The sequence below is a fragment of the Xenopus laevis genome, chromosome 1S (genome assembly GCF_017654675.1).
Source record: "Xenopus laevis strain J_2021 chromosome 1S, Xenopus_laevis_v10.1, whole genome shotgun sequence".
NCBI lineage: Eukaryota > Metazoa > Chordata > Amphibia > Anura > Pipidae > Xenopus > Xenopus laevis.
In genome coordinates, this window is record NC_054372.1 from 128,822,738 (window position 1) to 128,839,642 (window position 16,905).

At 37.1% G+C, this 16,905-nt stretch overlaps 1 protein-coding gene across 1 annotated transcript in view; it reads right to left on the reverse strand.

Moving 5' to 3' along the window:
* auh.S (AU RNA binding protein/enoyl-CoA hydratase S homeolog) overlaps positions 1–16,905 on the reverse strand; it is a 139,033-nt gene that overhangs the window by 106,235 nt on the left and 15,893 nt on the right. Inside the window, 1 exon segment of the mRNA NM_001096053.1 lies at positions 3,983–4,069. Coding sequence (NP_001089522.1) covers positions 3,983–4,069 — 87 coding nt within the window.

A 16,905-nucleotide genomic window follows, 5' to 3' on the forward strand; every position in this document is an offset into this window, starting at 1 on the left:
TGGATTATTTGATTATAATGGAGTCTATGGGAGAAGTTTATTCCATAATTCGGAACTTTCTGGATAACGAGTTTCCGGATAAGAGCCCATACCTGTTTTTGAATTTTCACATTTGATTAAATACATGGTGCCAATTACAAGGTGCAATGAACGCCTAAATAAATTAATAACATGGTTGTGTTTCATATCTAACAAGGATTTTATACAGCTGTTTAAAACCCTTCTCTCATCAACCAATTAACCCCTCTTATCCTAAAGGTCCCACACCCCTACTGCTTAAAGGAGATGGAAAGGTTAAAACTAAGTAAGCTTTATCAGAATACACTAGTAAGCCCTCAAAGTAATGCTGCTCAGAGTCCTCTGTCAAAAGAAACACCACATTTATTGGATTTTGATATATATTTTCAATTGTTCCAATCCAATTTGTATTTAGCTGAATCCTAAAAGTCACTTTATGGGTCTGGCCAAACTAGCAGATTCGGGGAGATTAGTCGCCCCAAATCTCTTTTTCTTCGGGGCGACTTTTCTTCAGGCTCGTGTGTCCTGACCCTATGGATCTGGAGAACTGAACAAGACAATATTTTTTTTAACTAATGCATTTTATTTATTTTTCTCACATTTGAATATGCAGATCAGGGTTCTGGATTCAGCACATTCCATTTATTAACCTAAATCTGCCTAACAAAATGTGGAAATGTAGAAATCACTTTGTTCTTTAAAATACAAAACAAACAAAATTTAAATACAGCATCTGTCCTTGATGTCATGTTTGTGCTAAATGCAACATACTTTTCATTTTAAGTAACCACAATAAGGTTGACATTTTGGTTTGAGAAAACAGGTTTATATCTGGGATGCGATCATTATTCCCAAACACAAAAGAATATACCATAATGAAAAAATTATAGCACATACCATACTCTCAGAACATTGAGAACTTATGATTCTGCCAAAACATAGCTTTTCTATGCTACTTAGCAATATGTGTTGTCTTAGTTTTACATATTGCAGAACACTAACAGGAATGTAAAGAACTGCACAAAGTTTGCCCTGGTGTAGTAACTTATAAAACAGTAACATAGTAACTTAGGTGGAAAAAAGACACATCCATGAATTGCAACATTTTTATATCTAAATAATACCTGCATGAAATGAAAACTACTAGTAACTAGTTGATCCAGAGGAAGGTGGAAAAACACTCATCTGAAGCCTCTCCAATTTGCCTCAGAGGAGGTCAAATTATGAATTATCAAAAATGCCACCTATAGCCTTAAGAGGCTATAGGTGGCATTTCTGACAATTCCTAATTTGTGGCAACAATTTGGGAAAGGTTCTTTCCTATTTAAGCACCATAATAACTCACATGCACAAAGGGAGGGCTGTAAAAAATGACTTTGCTGAGACAGGAGTAGAAGAACTTGACTGGCCTGCACAGAACCCTGACATCAACTCATTTGAATCCCTGTTGGGTGAGTTAAAATACCACCAGACTGTCAAACAACACTGCAAACCTCAGAAATACTCTTGCAGTCGAATGAAAGCAAATTGCACCAACAATATTCCAAAATCTAAGGAAAAGTCTCCCCAGAAGAATGGAGGTCACTAAATCTGGAAAAGGAGGATAAACTTCAGATTGATACTATTGCCTTGGGAATGAGATGTTGGAAAGTATCTGGATACACTAGGCCATATAGTTTATATTGTGGATATTGAGAAAATTACAATTTTATCATTGTGCGTCATTTTGACTGGGATATAAAACACACAGTAAAATGCATTTTCTTAAGATAGAAATGTGTTTAAGGCATTCAGTACATTTTTGAGAATAGAATTGAGATATAAAACATAAAATGGGTATCAAATGGGGTAAAGAATAAGAGAGAAGCAAAACTGATGAATTATATTCCTAAAATGATATGAAGAGAATACAAGAAGCCTGTTATCAGCAAGCCTGTTACCGTGAGAAATCAGTTAAGTGAAGTGTCAAACTGACTAGTCAATTCAGTAAATGTAGAGAGGGTGGGAAATTTCCATTCTTGGGATTTAATGCTTTGCTACTTGAAATGTAGGAAGAGAGCATTTTTGATTATGGCCAAATTGGTAAAACAGTAGCGCAGTAAAACTTTAAATCTTGACTGTTGAGATAAATAAGAGATCTTATTGTTTCCCAAAACTTTACAAGACAATTATACCAGATGTGTGAAAGACCAGATTTGATTGGATCCCAATAATTTGAGAATTTTCACACCAATGACCAGACACACTGCATTGCTGTTACCTTTATTCTCTCCTATACCATCCCCGATTAAAAGCAGCTCTGATTGGTTAAGCTTTAAACAGAACTATGAACCCAATCCACTATCTAATCACTGTGTACCTGAGCCAGAGATAGTACTGTATAGAATATGCTGTGTATCTCCATCAAACGTTACAAGAGGTGTGGGGGGGGGGTATTTTCATAATCTTGAAAGTTGCATAATAGGATGGGAAATTCGGTCTTCTTTTTATATATGAAAACAAGGTTAATAACCTCTATCATTTTTATATCTTTAATGTTTATAGTTATATTATTGAAAAATTTTGAGTGAGACAATTCCATGAGGTCTAGGCAAATACCCCCTCCCCACCCCCGTAATGCATAGAAAGTAAAGAGAGAAAATGAAAGACTGAAAGTACACTATAAAGTAGTAGCTACATTATAAGAGTAGTGGCTATAGTAAAGTGTTAAGCTGAAGATTTAGGTTAAGATTTTATGTAAAAGTTTTCACATTCACACCACTTCAAACACCTTTGTTAAGTTTCAAAATGTTACCCTATAACTTATCAACTTGCTATCATGGCACAAAACCTTTACCTGATACTGCGAGGCTTTGATATATCCCTTGTATAAATTGAGACATTTGGTTACCTTTTGAATATAAAGTAAAAAAACTGGATACATATACTTTCTGCAACTGCTGTTGATAAAAAGGAAAGGGAGTGTCTCTCCCTTTGTGAGAGCTTGAGTAACTGCTGTGGTTTAGTTTTTTGCTGAATTAAAAAATAACTAGAGAATCTTGTCAACATGAAATGAGATTTGGGAAAACAAGCAGTATAAACAAGTGGTAGGAAGCCATACCCAAGACTCTACTAACCAGCATGATGAAATGAAAAATACTATTTAAAGGACATTATTATACAGGTTAATTATGTATCTGAAAACCAATAAACATTTTGTAATCCTTGTTTGCTGAGTAAAGCTATTCTGATGTTTGGCCATATGAACTGGTGGTAAATGAGTCCCTGATATCTTACAGAAATTCTAATTAAGAATCTATAGTTTGAGCCATAATTTTAACACTGTAACACAATGAATGGTATCTAAGCACCACATAAATATAAGCACATCATAAATCAAATCACCAGAAATGTAGACTCTATGACACTTTAGCCTCAGCACCATAGATTGTACAGTCAACAGCATTGAAAGGGTTAACACGCATTATTTTTCTTTTAATCTGAAATTGAAGCTATTAATTTACATTGTACTTTGTTTAGACAAATAATTAATAAACTATCCATAATTATTGATGCCATAAAGATCAAAATGTATAATTGGAACTCTAGTTGAATTAGGATGATTTTTAGTACGGTTAGGCCCTTTTTGTTCTTTTTTGAATATTTTAACTGTTGTTGGGGCGCATAGATGGGGGTCTCTGGTAAACAATCCCAAACCCATATAAGTAAGAATAAGGAATGAATAATAAGTAAGGAATAAAATGTAAGTAAACTTTCTTTAATCAGTCTATTGTCTTAGAATAATAAAAGTAACTCCGTGAGTGGTTATATCTATCTATCTATCTATCTATCTATCTATCTATCTATCTATCTATCTATCTATCTAGAGTTTGGAATAGACTTTCCAAAGTCAATCAATAAATATTTCTGCACTTAAAGAATAATACTGAAACCACATTAAAATATATGATGTGTGACAACTTACCAAATTCATTCATAAGTGCTCGAGCTCTTGATACAAAAGGTCCAACCTCACTAGGGTGCATTTTCGCTCTTTCCTTTAGATCAGCTCCTGAAAGTGAAATACATCTGACAATAAATAGCTATATGAAATAGATAAAACCTAGCCTAGAATTGTGTCATCCTTGCAAATATTCAGATTAATGTTTGAAACATTTTTTAAACCAGAAAATGTTTGTATACTATAGATTTCCAGGTATAGGTATTTGTCAGCGATGCCTAGGAATTAGTGATGTGCAGGCTGGCTCGTTCGAGCTGACTCCTGCACACCTTCTGTAGGTCACGAAGGGGCAGTGGAGGCTAATGAGGAAGAGTTTTAGGGAAAGACATGTTTTAGTTATAGGGTATTCAATTATTAGAAAGGTGGATAGGGTAATCGGTAACAAGGATCCTTCATGCCAAACGGTCTGCTGCTTGCCTGGTGCTAGGGTTCAGCATGTGGTGGAAGGAGTGGGCAGATTATTGGAAGGGGCTAGGAAAGACATAGTGGTCTTGGTACACATTGGTATCAATGACAAAGTCAAAGAAGGAGGGGAAGTCCTCAAGAATGATTTAAAAAAAACAGGAGAAAAGTTGAGGGAGAGGACATTACATGTGCCACGAGCAACATTAAGTAGACAGTGGGAGCTTAGGCAGATTAATGTATGGCTGGGACGATTACTCAATAGGCTCTTTGCCAGGGATGGGCTGAGCTTCAAGGATGATGGTGCAGCTGCTTTGAAAGAGAAGATGGGTAGTGGGTTGAAGGAGATATTAAACTAGGTGTGGGGTGGAGGGATAAATGAGTTAGGGGGCATAGTAAGGGAAAATAGGGGATGAAATTTGGTTAGGGGTACTGTTAAGCACAGGGAGGACCACATGTATTCTCACACTGGCACCAGTATTAAATGTATGTTTTCAAATATAAGGAGTCTAACTGGTAAGATGGGAGTGCTGGAGGGGAAACAAGATGTAACTGGTGTTTCAGTTAATATCAACGGCTGTACTTTGTTTTGGAGGGACAGAGGCAGATGAAAAAGAGGAGGGGTATGTCTATTTGTTAGGCAGGATTTAAAAGTTAATATAGGAGGAGGTTGAAGGGAGTGTGTGGGGGGTCATAACTGTATTTTATATCCTATATTCCGAATGAGTGAACTGAAGCCTTATAGGTGGACCTCTTCACTGATTGAAAAGAGTCCTGCAATGAGAACAAGGTGCCAGGGCCAGATGGAATACACCCTCGGTATTAAGAGAGCTTAGTTCAGTTTTAGATCAGTCTCCTCTCTCAAATTATTCGGAAGGAATTGTATTCCGGCTCTGAGGCAATTTGGAGATTCTTCAAACTGTTTGGGTTTTTTTTGTTTTTTTTTGCCTTCCTCTTGATCAACTATCAGTTAGGCAGGTTAAACGTAAAGACTGAAATGGTTGAATTTGATGGAGGTTAGTAGTTTTTCAACCTAACTTACTATGTTTAAGCCAGGATGAGTTTTAGGTGGCGCTGTTTCATCCTTCAGGAGATATCTACGAGGCAGTTCATTGTGTGTGAATGACTATAGTACAAGAGATTTTTCAGTAATGCTACAAGGATTTTTGCTTAAAGTGGAACTGTCACCCTGACTTAAAAAGCTGTAAAATAAAAGTTATTATCAAATTAAACATGAAACCCAAATACATTTTTTTATTAAAACATCCATACCTGTTATACATGCATTTAACGATTTCAGTTGTCAATCATATATTGCCTGCCCCTCCTCTATGCCAGGGAATAACTTTCACTTTCTATTTTGCATTTCCTACATCACTGCCCTCCTCACATTCCCTCTCCCTTCTCACAGTCTATAATTGTGTAGCAAGTGTATAGACATGGGCATCAAGTCTCCCATTCTGGCACATAAACAAGATTTTAAAGGTGTTACAAATCTTAACAGTATAAACAAAATGGCTGCTGCCTGCTTGCTATGGTTGTGAATTCCAAGGCAGGTGACAACAAAGCTTTAAATAATTTATATAATGTAAGAAACTTTCATTTTGCTTCACAAACACAATAGATAAGAAGTTGGAATTATTTCTTAGGGTGACAGGCCCCCTTTAAGATTTTTCTACTGACCGCTTTCACAGTATTTTCTAAATGGTATAAAAGAAAAAAAAAAACTAAGAGTCCCTTTCAATGAGTGAAAATAATTGTACCTGCTTCGAGGGAATAGTACTTTATCCTTGTTAGACGAAAATCACACTGCTTTAAGTCAATTAGTTCTTGTGCATTCTAATATGAAAGTGTGAAAGCACATTGCTTGTGCTATTTATTTTAGCAATCTTGCTGTTGCTTACGACAGTTTTGTTATTGTTTCAGTAGTATTTTAAATGTGCCTCTATGGTTGTAACATCATAACGTATGTTCAGCAACATTAAAAAATTAATTCATCGTGGACAACATGGTAGCTTTACTGTTTTACTGGAATAAAAAGATTTTCCTTTTACACTTTTTCTAAATGAGTTATGCGGGGTTAAAACCCAACCTGTTTTCCTACAGATTAATACTGATACCTTCTAAAACCTAACTAAAAAAAGCACTTTAAATACATAATTAATAGTTTACATAAAATTTGTAAGCTTTGGAAATGTATGTGCAATGTAATTTGATCTGTTGTTATTTCTTTTACAATGTACTATTATTATTATTAATACACATATTCTGAAACACAATAAAAGGTTACAAAGCCACAAATAAGATTGATATAGGAGGCTAAAGAAGCACATTACAGCAATATAACACTAAACACTACACGATTTAAATAAACCTAACAACAATGTTTTGCCACCAGTATAGATTCATGCCACTCAGTTACCTTCAGAATTATTTGCTTTACATAAAGTCTATGAGAGATGGCCTTCCAGATGTGCAAGAATTCACGTCAGCCCTTTATTTGAGCCATAAAGCTCATTCTTCTGTAAGGGTCAATCAAGTGCAATGAACATTATTAAATCTCTGCTTTAAACACGGAGAAGGGGGCAAATAGGGTAATGCATCTGAGATCTCAAAGATCTTTTAAACTTGCCTTTTCATCAAGTTTAGAAAAAAAATAAACTAAAAACAAAAAGTCTGAAGCTGAGCGTGAAAATGGACGAACAATGCGCTTGGAACATTATCAGACAATAAATGAAACAATATGGCTTAGGCCACGGCCATCAACAAAGGCAGCAACTTTCTTCCCCCATGTGAAACATTACTACAAACCTTTACCCCTGAATGTGAAGCATTCAGAAAAATACAATTTATACAATTTTTTCTATTTTTCTTTTCAATACATTGACTGACGGACATTTTCATAAGCACTGTTGAAAAACTGGAATGCAGAGCAAAGATAAAAAGCAAAACCAGCCTTGGCTCAGCAAGTAAACAACACAGCTGAAGCGTGCTCTTCACTCCACACACACTGGCTTTCAAAACAAACACACATCTATCTAGAAAGATATACTTTCTAAAAGAGCCCACCACCACTTGGCAAAAATGCGTGTTCTGATAAGTACATCACAAATTCCCCAGTTTACTGCACGCAGGCAGATTTTAGGAACAGACTTCATAATGAGAACCATACATCACTTTAGTTTACATAACTTGGGATTTATTAGAGTTTCAGTACACTGTTCTGCTGAGAAGTTTAAGCAGTCATATTAGTCACAGAGATGATTTATTACAAGTTGTAAACACTTTCAGGGTATTTAGAGCAGAATTTCTTTTCCACTATTACTGACTTGATGCACTTATCCTGTGTATTTGCATTTTATTTTTCCATGAATGCCAGACGTGCTAGATTTTAAGTTAGTGCTATTAAAAGAAATTGAGAAAAAAAGGTTTTTGGAACAAAAAAAGTGTGCGCAGTAAGTTGAAGTTCTGAAAGTATTATTACTGTATTTTACAAGTCAACAGAGAAATAAAACTGTTAAAGGCAGTGTTGGTCCAAATTCTGTAATACCGAGGGCCTGACTTTTTCTGGCCTACATGGTGAAGTGCCGATAATGGAAGCCAGTGTTAACCACTCCCTGTTTTGAATCCACGCCTGCTTTCAACCACCTCCATGTTACCACAAGACCATGTCCATATTAGCAGTGGTAGTACACCAAAGCAAATGGTTGGTGCTTGCTACAGGGATAAAACTTATATGTGAAAATAGTTGTCATATTACGACATATCCTTAAATCCATATGCCGCCTCCTCTCTTGTGGATAACACAGTACCCCCAGTACATATAAAAACATCTTAGGAGCCCCTAACAACAATTTCCAAATGTTAACAAACCCCTACCATGCTTAAGTCCCACAGGCAGAGTATGACATACACATGTTGGCAGAGTAGGGCACACACGGGATGCATAGGGAAGGCAGAGTATGGCACAGCCAAGGAGCATAGGGCAGGCAGAGTATGGCTCATCCAGGGAGCATACGGCAGGCAGAGTATGACACACACAGGGAGCATAAGGAAGGCAGAGTATGGAACACACAGGAAGCACAGGAAAAGCTACCTGAACCACTCTAAGATGAACAGCTCACACTGTACTATGTACAGTGACACAATGCTGGTGCCCCTTCAGCAGTTTGTATGAGGTATAAACAGGTGAATAACGTGGGCACTTACAGTCTGGGTCTGAGGTGTTCATTCCAAGGAGTGAAAACAATTATTAAATGAAGTAATATTGCCCTTGATCATAATCTTTTTACTTGGAGAGAGAACTAACTGCATGATACATTATGAAGAGTTGAGGTACATGAAACATTTTCTAGCTGCACCAGTGTTGGTAGAAAAGTAACTTAGGTTTGTCCTTGGTCCTTAGCTTTTTACTTTGCTCATAAATGTTGAGGTTTACATTGTTAGCATTGTCTTGGCAAGCCTGTAAGCTTAAAAATACACTTAAGGAAGCGCTCAAATCCTTTAACCTTCCAGTATTATTAGTAATAATGTGCAGGCTTAATTCCTGCTACGCTCTCCCTTGCACCAGGTGGATCCGGGTGCAAATGACCCGAACCTCTCGCTTAAATCAGGATATTTAAATATGAATTCATGGTATAACGGTCACTCACCGCTCCTGGTCTCTGGCCTGGGTGCGATCTATTTAAAATGATTCTCCCAAACAATACACAGCTTTGAAGCTGAAGACCTCACTGCAACTAGGTGTGTGCGTTTTTGTGTCTAACTCTAGCAGCAGGAATATAAGATCTATATATCACACCAAGTATTTTCAAAAGGCTTCAAATCAATACTGTTGAAGGCCTTAGATATGACTAAAGTTTATATTGTGCTGATTCACTATAGGTGCACTAGCTATCCTTATTACACTATTGGCCAGATATCGATCGGGGACGCCCGTCAGATGGCCCCACACATGGGCAAATAAGCTGCCAACTCGGTCTGTCATCAGCTTTTATCAGCCCATGTATGGGGGCCTTAAGTATAGGAGCACTTTAGAACGTCCTGTGTAATTTATACACACTGCTTACACACACACAACACAGATAAAGGCAGACAAAACCATTTGTGCACAGTTAAATCCACATGAATGCCCACTTAATTAAGATAAAGGGTTTTGTGGACTCTTTTATGAAAGTCTTTGATCTGTTAGTTTAAAAGAAAATTGTAAATCAGAGGTTTGCTCAGGTTTCATTTTGCTAATGGACATTAAAACATTGGTGTATTCATTATGATACTGAATACAGGTATGTCTTTTATATGAAATAATTTTTTTTGTACCCCCACCACACCAATTCGATCCTCAGGCTTGGCTCCTTACAGTTCCAGAGTGTATAAAGTACCCTATTGGGTTTCAGAAACCTACACCCACTACTCTGGGTAACGCTAATCTTAGTAACTTGAAGGGGGGTCACACTGTTCAGTTAGTTAACTTTTTATCCTGAGCATGACCAAGGGTCAGGGTCTGACTGGCCGCAAATGGGAGCATGCACACTAAGTTTTTACCGCGACTGTCTGGTCGCGGCAGGAGAAACACAGGGTGCAGACCATTCCACGGGCTTACAATTTAACTACATACATATATGTTATCTGATCTTCAACTAAGTCACATTATAGCAAAAAGTATTAATATAAGGTTGTTCTTCTTCTGTTTGCTATTCATCTATAAAGGATTTCCATTAGATGTTGAATTATTTATGTTCATGATACCGGTATTTGCTTCCATTCATCCAACATAAAATGAGCATGGTTATGTTAGGCAATCAGGCCTGGCTTTCTCCAACTCATTCAATAGCTGTTCAGTTAGGTTGAGAATACTGAAATGCACAGACCAGTCAAGTTCTTCCACTCCCATCTCAGCAAGCCAATTATATAAAAGTTGTTTTTGGAGAAATGTAATAAAAGATGCAAAGCAACAGGCATATTAACCGATATGTGACTTGATTACTGAGTGACGAACTATAGCAAACCTTTTATTACATTACACCCTTGATACAGACATAGAAAAGGACCATCCCAAACTGCTGACATGTAGATTTACTATTTAAACAACCTTATATAATCCATTTTGTTCACAAAATGTGCAGATATGTATAGGTTTACCCAATAAGCATCACATACATAGATGTTGTGATTTAATTTCTGTATAGTGAATCTCATTCATGTCTTTTCAAAACATGAAATCAGATGTTTTACGCAATGCGGCTAATTGCAGATTGGAGTAAAAAAAGGGAGAGGGGTTCAACAGAGAAAAATCCAGCTTGAACCTTATTGATTGTTAAGCCAATCTAAGAGCTAATGTAAATTAATTGATCTTAAAGTTCTCCTTTATAAGGGAAAAACACATCACTTAAGAAATAGTTTGTGCAAGCAATTATTATAATGTGCAGTTTATAAAAGTGCAATCTAACAGTTCCACAAGCCAGAATGTATTAATGCAGAAATGAGCCTTCTTCTGTTCACATTTTATTCAAAGTGAAAGTAACATTTTGTCGTTATGGAAGATATAAATGAAGATACATCCAATTGAATTTTAGGCACATTATAGAGGCATATAAATAATAACATGCATTCAGTTTCAAACATTTATTGAATGATATCCTCCTAAAGGAGAAGGAATCTTTCCTTTTCCTTTAAGCTGTTTAAATGAGGCCAGAAAAACAGTTTAAATGTAGTAGTGTATTTAAATCTATTTAAAAAATGGTATTATTTGAACATGTGAATGGTGCATATTCTCCAAAAAATTTTTTTGCGGGGGGGCAACTAAATATGGCCAAATAAAGCTTAGAATTTTACATTTTAGAGACTCCCTAGTTGTATAACAAAAAAACATGATAAAGAATGTAAATATAAAAGAGGGGCTACAGAAAAGTAGTGCTAAAGAGCACATAAGGAGAAAAATAATAGGGAACAGGCAAGAGAAATCTAAAACAGAAACCAGCAACAGCAGAGCTTAATATAGAGCAAGTAAGGACAAGAAGAAATGCAAAAGAATAGCTAATAAGAAGTGATGAGGGAGATCATAACAATGGCTTTAACAATGAATAAAGCAGTTAAAGAAAGGCGAGATAAACAATTGTAATGGGGCAGTAAACTCCTTTTTTCAACATTAGCACAATGAACATGGCTTGTGCTGCCTATTATTAATTAGGAATATGTATGGTTTTTGTTCTTGCACTAAACAGGGCAAAATCTAAAACTGTCAATGGAGTAGACTTCTTAGTTGACTAGTAGATTTGTTTTAATAGAGCTTAGAATTAGCTGAGGTAGAATGTGACATGAATTTCAATTTCAGATTGCCTTGTTTAAATCATGAAATACCAGATACATTGGTTATTAAAAGTTTGTGAACCATTTTGAACTTCCAATATTTCTGCATAAATATGACCTAAAATATGACCTGTTTTTCAAAAAGTCTAAAAAAAGGCTAGTAGGTTATAAGAACCCAATTAACTGAAAATAAAAATAAATGCTTTAGCATGCAGATTTATACGAAGAGGCCATGATTAATGAAACGTAATCAGAAGTAAAACAAGTTGAGCACAAACTCCTATTGAGTCCCAAGATATAGCTGACCATATCAATGTTGCGCCACTATGTCAAACACAAACTTATGCTTACTACTGAGAGTTCCCTGCGCCTTTACACTTTTATCCCAATAATGTTGTCTAAGCTCCAGAATCACTGTAAAAATTATATTGGCCACTTCACAAAAAAATGAAATAGGCTGTTTTCTCAAATTTAACTGTTTGGCTACCATAGGGGGGATACATTGAAAGGAATCTTTGGTCCATCAGACTTAAAAGATAAGAAAGTGCAACTCTGTGATTAAGAGAAATTATATAACATGATATCAGGCTCCCTGATAATTCTAAATGCAACTGCAGGTTATAGCTAAATTCAATAGGCTGGATTAAGTCTAACATAACATTGGAATATTTACAAAGTTCCTGTGACAATTTATATTACTTTTGTGTGTTTAAGGGGGGGGGGGGTAGACATTGCAGGTTCTGTACAGATTCATTACCTTCTGCTGTTCTATGGTTCTTTGCTGCAAATGGTCCCTATGTCTCTACCTCTGCCCCCCCCCCCTCCAGAGGGTGTCGATATATACACCTGGGAGCCATTTTTAGTTTGTTCTCTGAGGACCTTGTGGGAACCTTCAGGCAGGGAACGTAATTGGCGGATTGTCCAAAATGTTCTGAGAGCCTAGTTAGCCCCATCTGAGTGGCTCAGGAATTTTCCATCATCCCTGGGGAAGTAGCCTCTGCAGAGGAAGCAAGGGCTCCCTGTGTTTCCAAAACCAGGATTAAAATAAACCTCTACTTCCTCGGAGGCCATTTGCCGTTTCTTACAACAGGGATGTTAGTGGTAGTTTTTGAATATTTTTTACATTTTCTTTATTGCACTGTATGTGTATCTATTTCTATTTGTGAATATTGTGTGCTGTGAACGTCTTCTATTAAATTTAAATTAATAACTCTAATGGCTTGGCTGATGAAAAGTGACCTACAAGTTTATCCTTTTTGGGGTTTTCCTAGTACCTATGCTTACATGGTTAATTTCTAGTGGGGCCCTAGGCTATCTGGTACCTCTTAGACCTACAGGTACAGTATATAGGAGCTCAGTGGGCCCAGACCAGGCCCGGACTGGAAATCTGTGGGCTCTGGCAAATGCCAGAGGGGCTACTATAAGGTGCCATAGAAAGTCAGTATTTAGTGGGCTGGTGGGGGCTGTTTGGGCCTCTGAGTGGGCTGATTGGGCCTCTGTGTACCTGAAATGCCAGGGCCTATTTTAATTCTCAATCCAGTCCTGGCCCAGACAGAACATTCAGGGTGTAAGTGAGAGAGCATCTTGATCACCAGGTGGTCACATGCTACCCAAGCACCATGGCACTTTCTAAGTTTTGGAGAAACTCAGGGAGATCCAATGAAGCCCCATTAGTGGGGTCAAAAGGACCTGGGTGCATATTTTATATAATTCCCCTTTTACCGTTTGCCCACTTTATACACCTGGTGGACAGAACTAACCCCCCCCCCCGCCAGTTTTGTCACAGTTCCAATTCGCCACAATATTGCAATTTAAGGTGTGCAGTTGTATCAAGCCTTTTTTTTTTATCAATGTACATTTGGAGAGATGGATGGAGTTCATGGGACTTAAGTTGGCCATACACAGGCTGAAAAGGCTAATGGCTTGACCCTGCAGACCAAGTCAGCAGTTTATGAGTTCATGTACTTACAACGGACATCCAGGAGTATTTCTTTGCACACCATACTGGAGATGCAGTGTTGCACCTGACAGTTCTGGGCACAACATGGGGAAGGTGCACTATGAACAAAACACAGCACTTTAGGTAATTTTGTTTGTAAACTAGCCCATAAACCCAGAAATAACAAAATTAAACTTTCTAGTAGCCTCAACAATTATATTTTTGAAATCTTTCTCCATAAATCCCTTTCTAAAGTCCTCTTTACAAGATACCATTTATGTAAACACCATTTACAAAAATATACCATGTTCATAATTTTATTTTGCAAGTGTCTCTTGATATCAGTTTTCTAAATATGTTTGTGTTTAAGTGATATCTCAATGCAAATGCAGTATCAAGTGACACATACTAAAAAAAACACTTGTCAAATTATGTTGTCATATGGTTAACTGACAAACTCATCAAAAATAATTTGAGCATGGTACAGATGAAGCATGCTAATTTCCCGACATCAGGCTGTTTGTCACAGAATAGAAATATAGGGCATCTGGCCTAATTAACCAACCAGTCATCTTACATAGTATGCTCACCAGAAGGGCAGCTTGTAACGTCTTGAAAAAATGAGGGGCACAAAATAAAACTATATTTCACAATGCATTGCAAATTGTTATAAATGTTAAGTAAATTGTTCTACCTTAACCAATCAAATCAAAATGATAGGCTTTTAAGAAAAAAAAAAATCCTGACCAAATTTAAAAAGATTACAATAACTACATACATTTATGGGATTATCTGAAATGTTTGAGCACTGGGGATTTCCATAATGCGCACTCTCCATAATTTGCTGCGAAACGCGTCTTAAAGCTACTAAAAGTGACGATGAATTAAAGAATGATGAAAATAAATCAGAGGGCCCAATAGCTTACGATCTAAAAGGATATGATAACATTTAGACCAGGGTTTGTTGCAGTGTGCTTCAATTTATGTAGTGCAGGGTTACTTAATATTATAACTGCAATCATAAAAATTCTGTTCTAGCAAGAACTGTCACTGCATAAAGGGAGATTATGGAAATATGAAGATAATTTTTAATTAATTAGTTAACATATCTAGTTAAATTATTATTATTATGAAACGTGTGGGATTTATTATAAACAAACCCATTACAGAAGTGTAAAATATGTCCATGGCATTTTCCATCATCAAAGAAAGACTCCTTATATGGACACCCCAGGTCCAAATAACTTTAACAATAACTTGTCTGTCCTTATCTCTGAAAGAGCCTTGTTTTGTGGAAACCCTGCTGTAAATCAAACACAGGCACAGACCTGCTTGAAGTTATACTGGGTGTGTATTTTATTAGAAAAAGATATTGCTATTTGCTACCTCTGCCAACTGTATCAGTACAATAACATTAAGAGATCAATGTGAAGGTAATTATGCAGCAAAAACACTAGAATGTAACCTTACAGTTCTGGTCTTTGTGTTTTGCATGAATGAAACTTATATGTTTTAGCCTCTTTTGTACAAGCATTAAGCAGAAGTAAAAGACCAGAGTTTACACTTGCCTCAAAGTACCTGGAAAACGCAAGACATTCTGTACAGGAGCCGCCAGTCATCAGCACAATATACATAATGCTTTAGGTTACAAAATGCTGCGTAATACCCTGTTATCCATAGGGGCTCCTTCTTACATGCTTTTCCCAGCTGTTTCCCAGCCACACCATCTGGCTCACCTGTTTTATACATTACAGCAAAACAAATCAGTGATGCTGGTGATTAAACAGTGCCTTGTCCATTATTATGCTGCTGAATTTGTCATTGCCTACAATCTGACGAGTAGCTGTAAAAAGGATGTCAAAATCTGTCTTTGCCTGTCATGGCATGTTGGAAGCTGTAGTTCAAAAGCAAACTGGATCAGCATACTTGATTATCTAAGCCATCTGGGGAAGTGGGAACCAGAGCCGATAAAACCAGTTTGATCATCTTTATAATAAGAAGCATGAAAAGGAAAACTAGCCAGTGATATAACAAGAAGTAACTGAGCCCACAGCAAAATGTTAGGGGCCCCTACATTTTGTGAATATGAAGATTTTTATGAATACCAGTCAGTGACCCACTGGGACCCCCAATAATTGAAGGCTTCCTCTATAGTTACATCCATTTTAACTAGCCCGTTGTTTTAATTATGTTCATGATTATTTAGTTAATCAACCTGACTAATTTTAAATGATTAAATAAACTTAGATGATTATTACTACATTTTAAATTGCAATGTCCAAATTACATGAAGATCATCAGCTTTGACGTCAGATAGGTCACTGTTTCTGTACAACAGTCCTCCTCATACTTATCAGTGAAGACACACAGAGCTACTAGTAGCAGCTACTTTTTGTGGCTGCACTATACCCTGCCATAAATAATGCTGAGAATTGCCTTTGTTTAGGGTTGGGGCAGACGAGCAGATTCGGGGAGATTTAGTCGCCTGGTGACGAATTCTCTTCTCCGTGGTGACAATCTCCCTGAACTGCCTTCCGTATGCTTGAATGAAGAATCGCCTGCGCTAATAAACTCCCGGCGCTTCAATTTCCGAAGTCGCCCGAAGTTTCCTCGTGAGGCAACTTCGGAAATTGAAGCGCCCTAAGGGTGATGGTAGATGGGGAGATAAGTCACCAAGTGACAAATCTTCTCTACTGTGGGCGACTAATCTCCCCAAATGCTATCCCACTGTCAAGAAATCAAATCACCAGTAGGATGGCATACGAATCGCTTCGCATTTCCGAAGTCTCCTCGTGAGGAAACTTTGGGTGACTTCAGAAATCTTGCTGGCGGGAAGGCATTTTGGGGAGATTAGTCACCCACAGTAGAGAGGATTTGTCGATGGGCAATTAATCTCCCCGTGTGCCTCCACCCTTAAAGCTCCCTTTCCGATGATATGTATATATGACATGTATAGTAGCCTGAAGGGTTGGAAAGAGTACTCCCAGCCAGGATGTCCTTGAATTCTTTAAGCTAGGGCTATGTAAGGACAGGGCTGAAATTTTGGTCTTATACCAGTGAAGACAGACAAAGCATATGTGAAATGTGCATATGTGAAGCACCTTTGTCATATTTTAACTTTCTTCCAGCTAGCAAAAACAGAAGGTTTTGGTTGTTATATAAAAGCTGCACTCTAACTTTTATTGCCCCTGAAAACACACTTCTTTTTTTGCATTTAGATTATTTCAATTTTTCATAG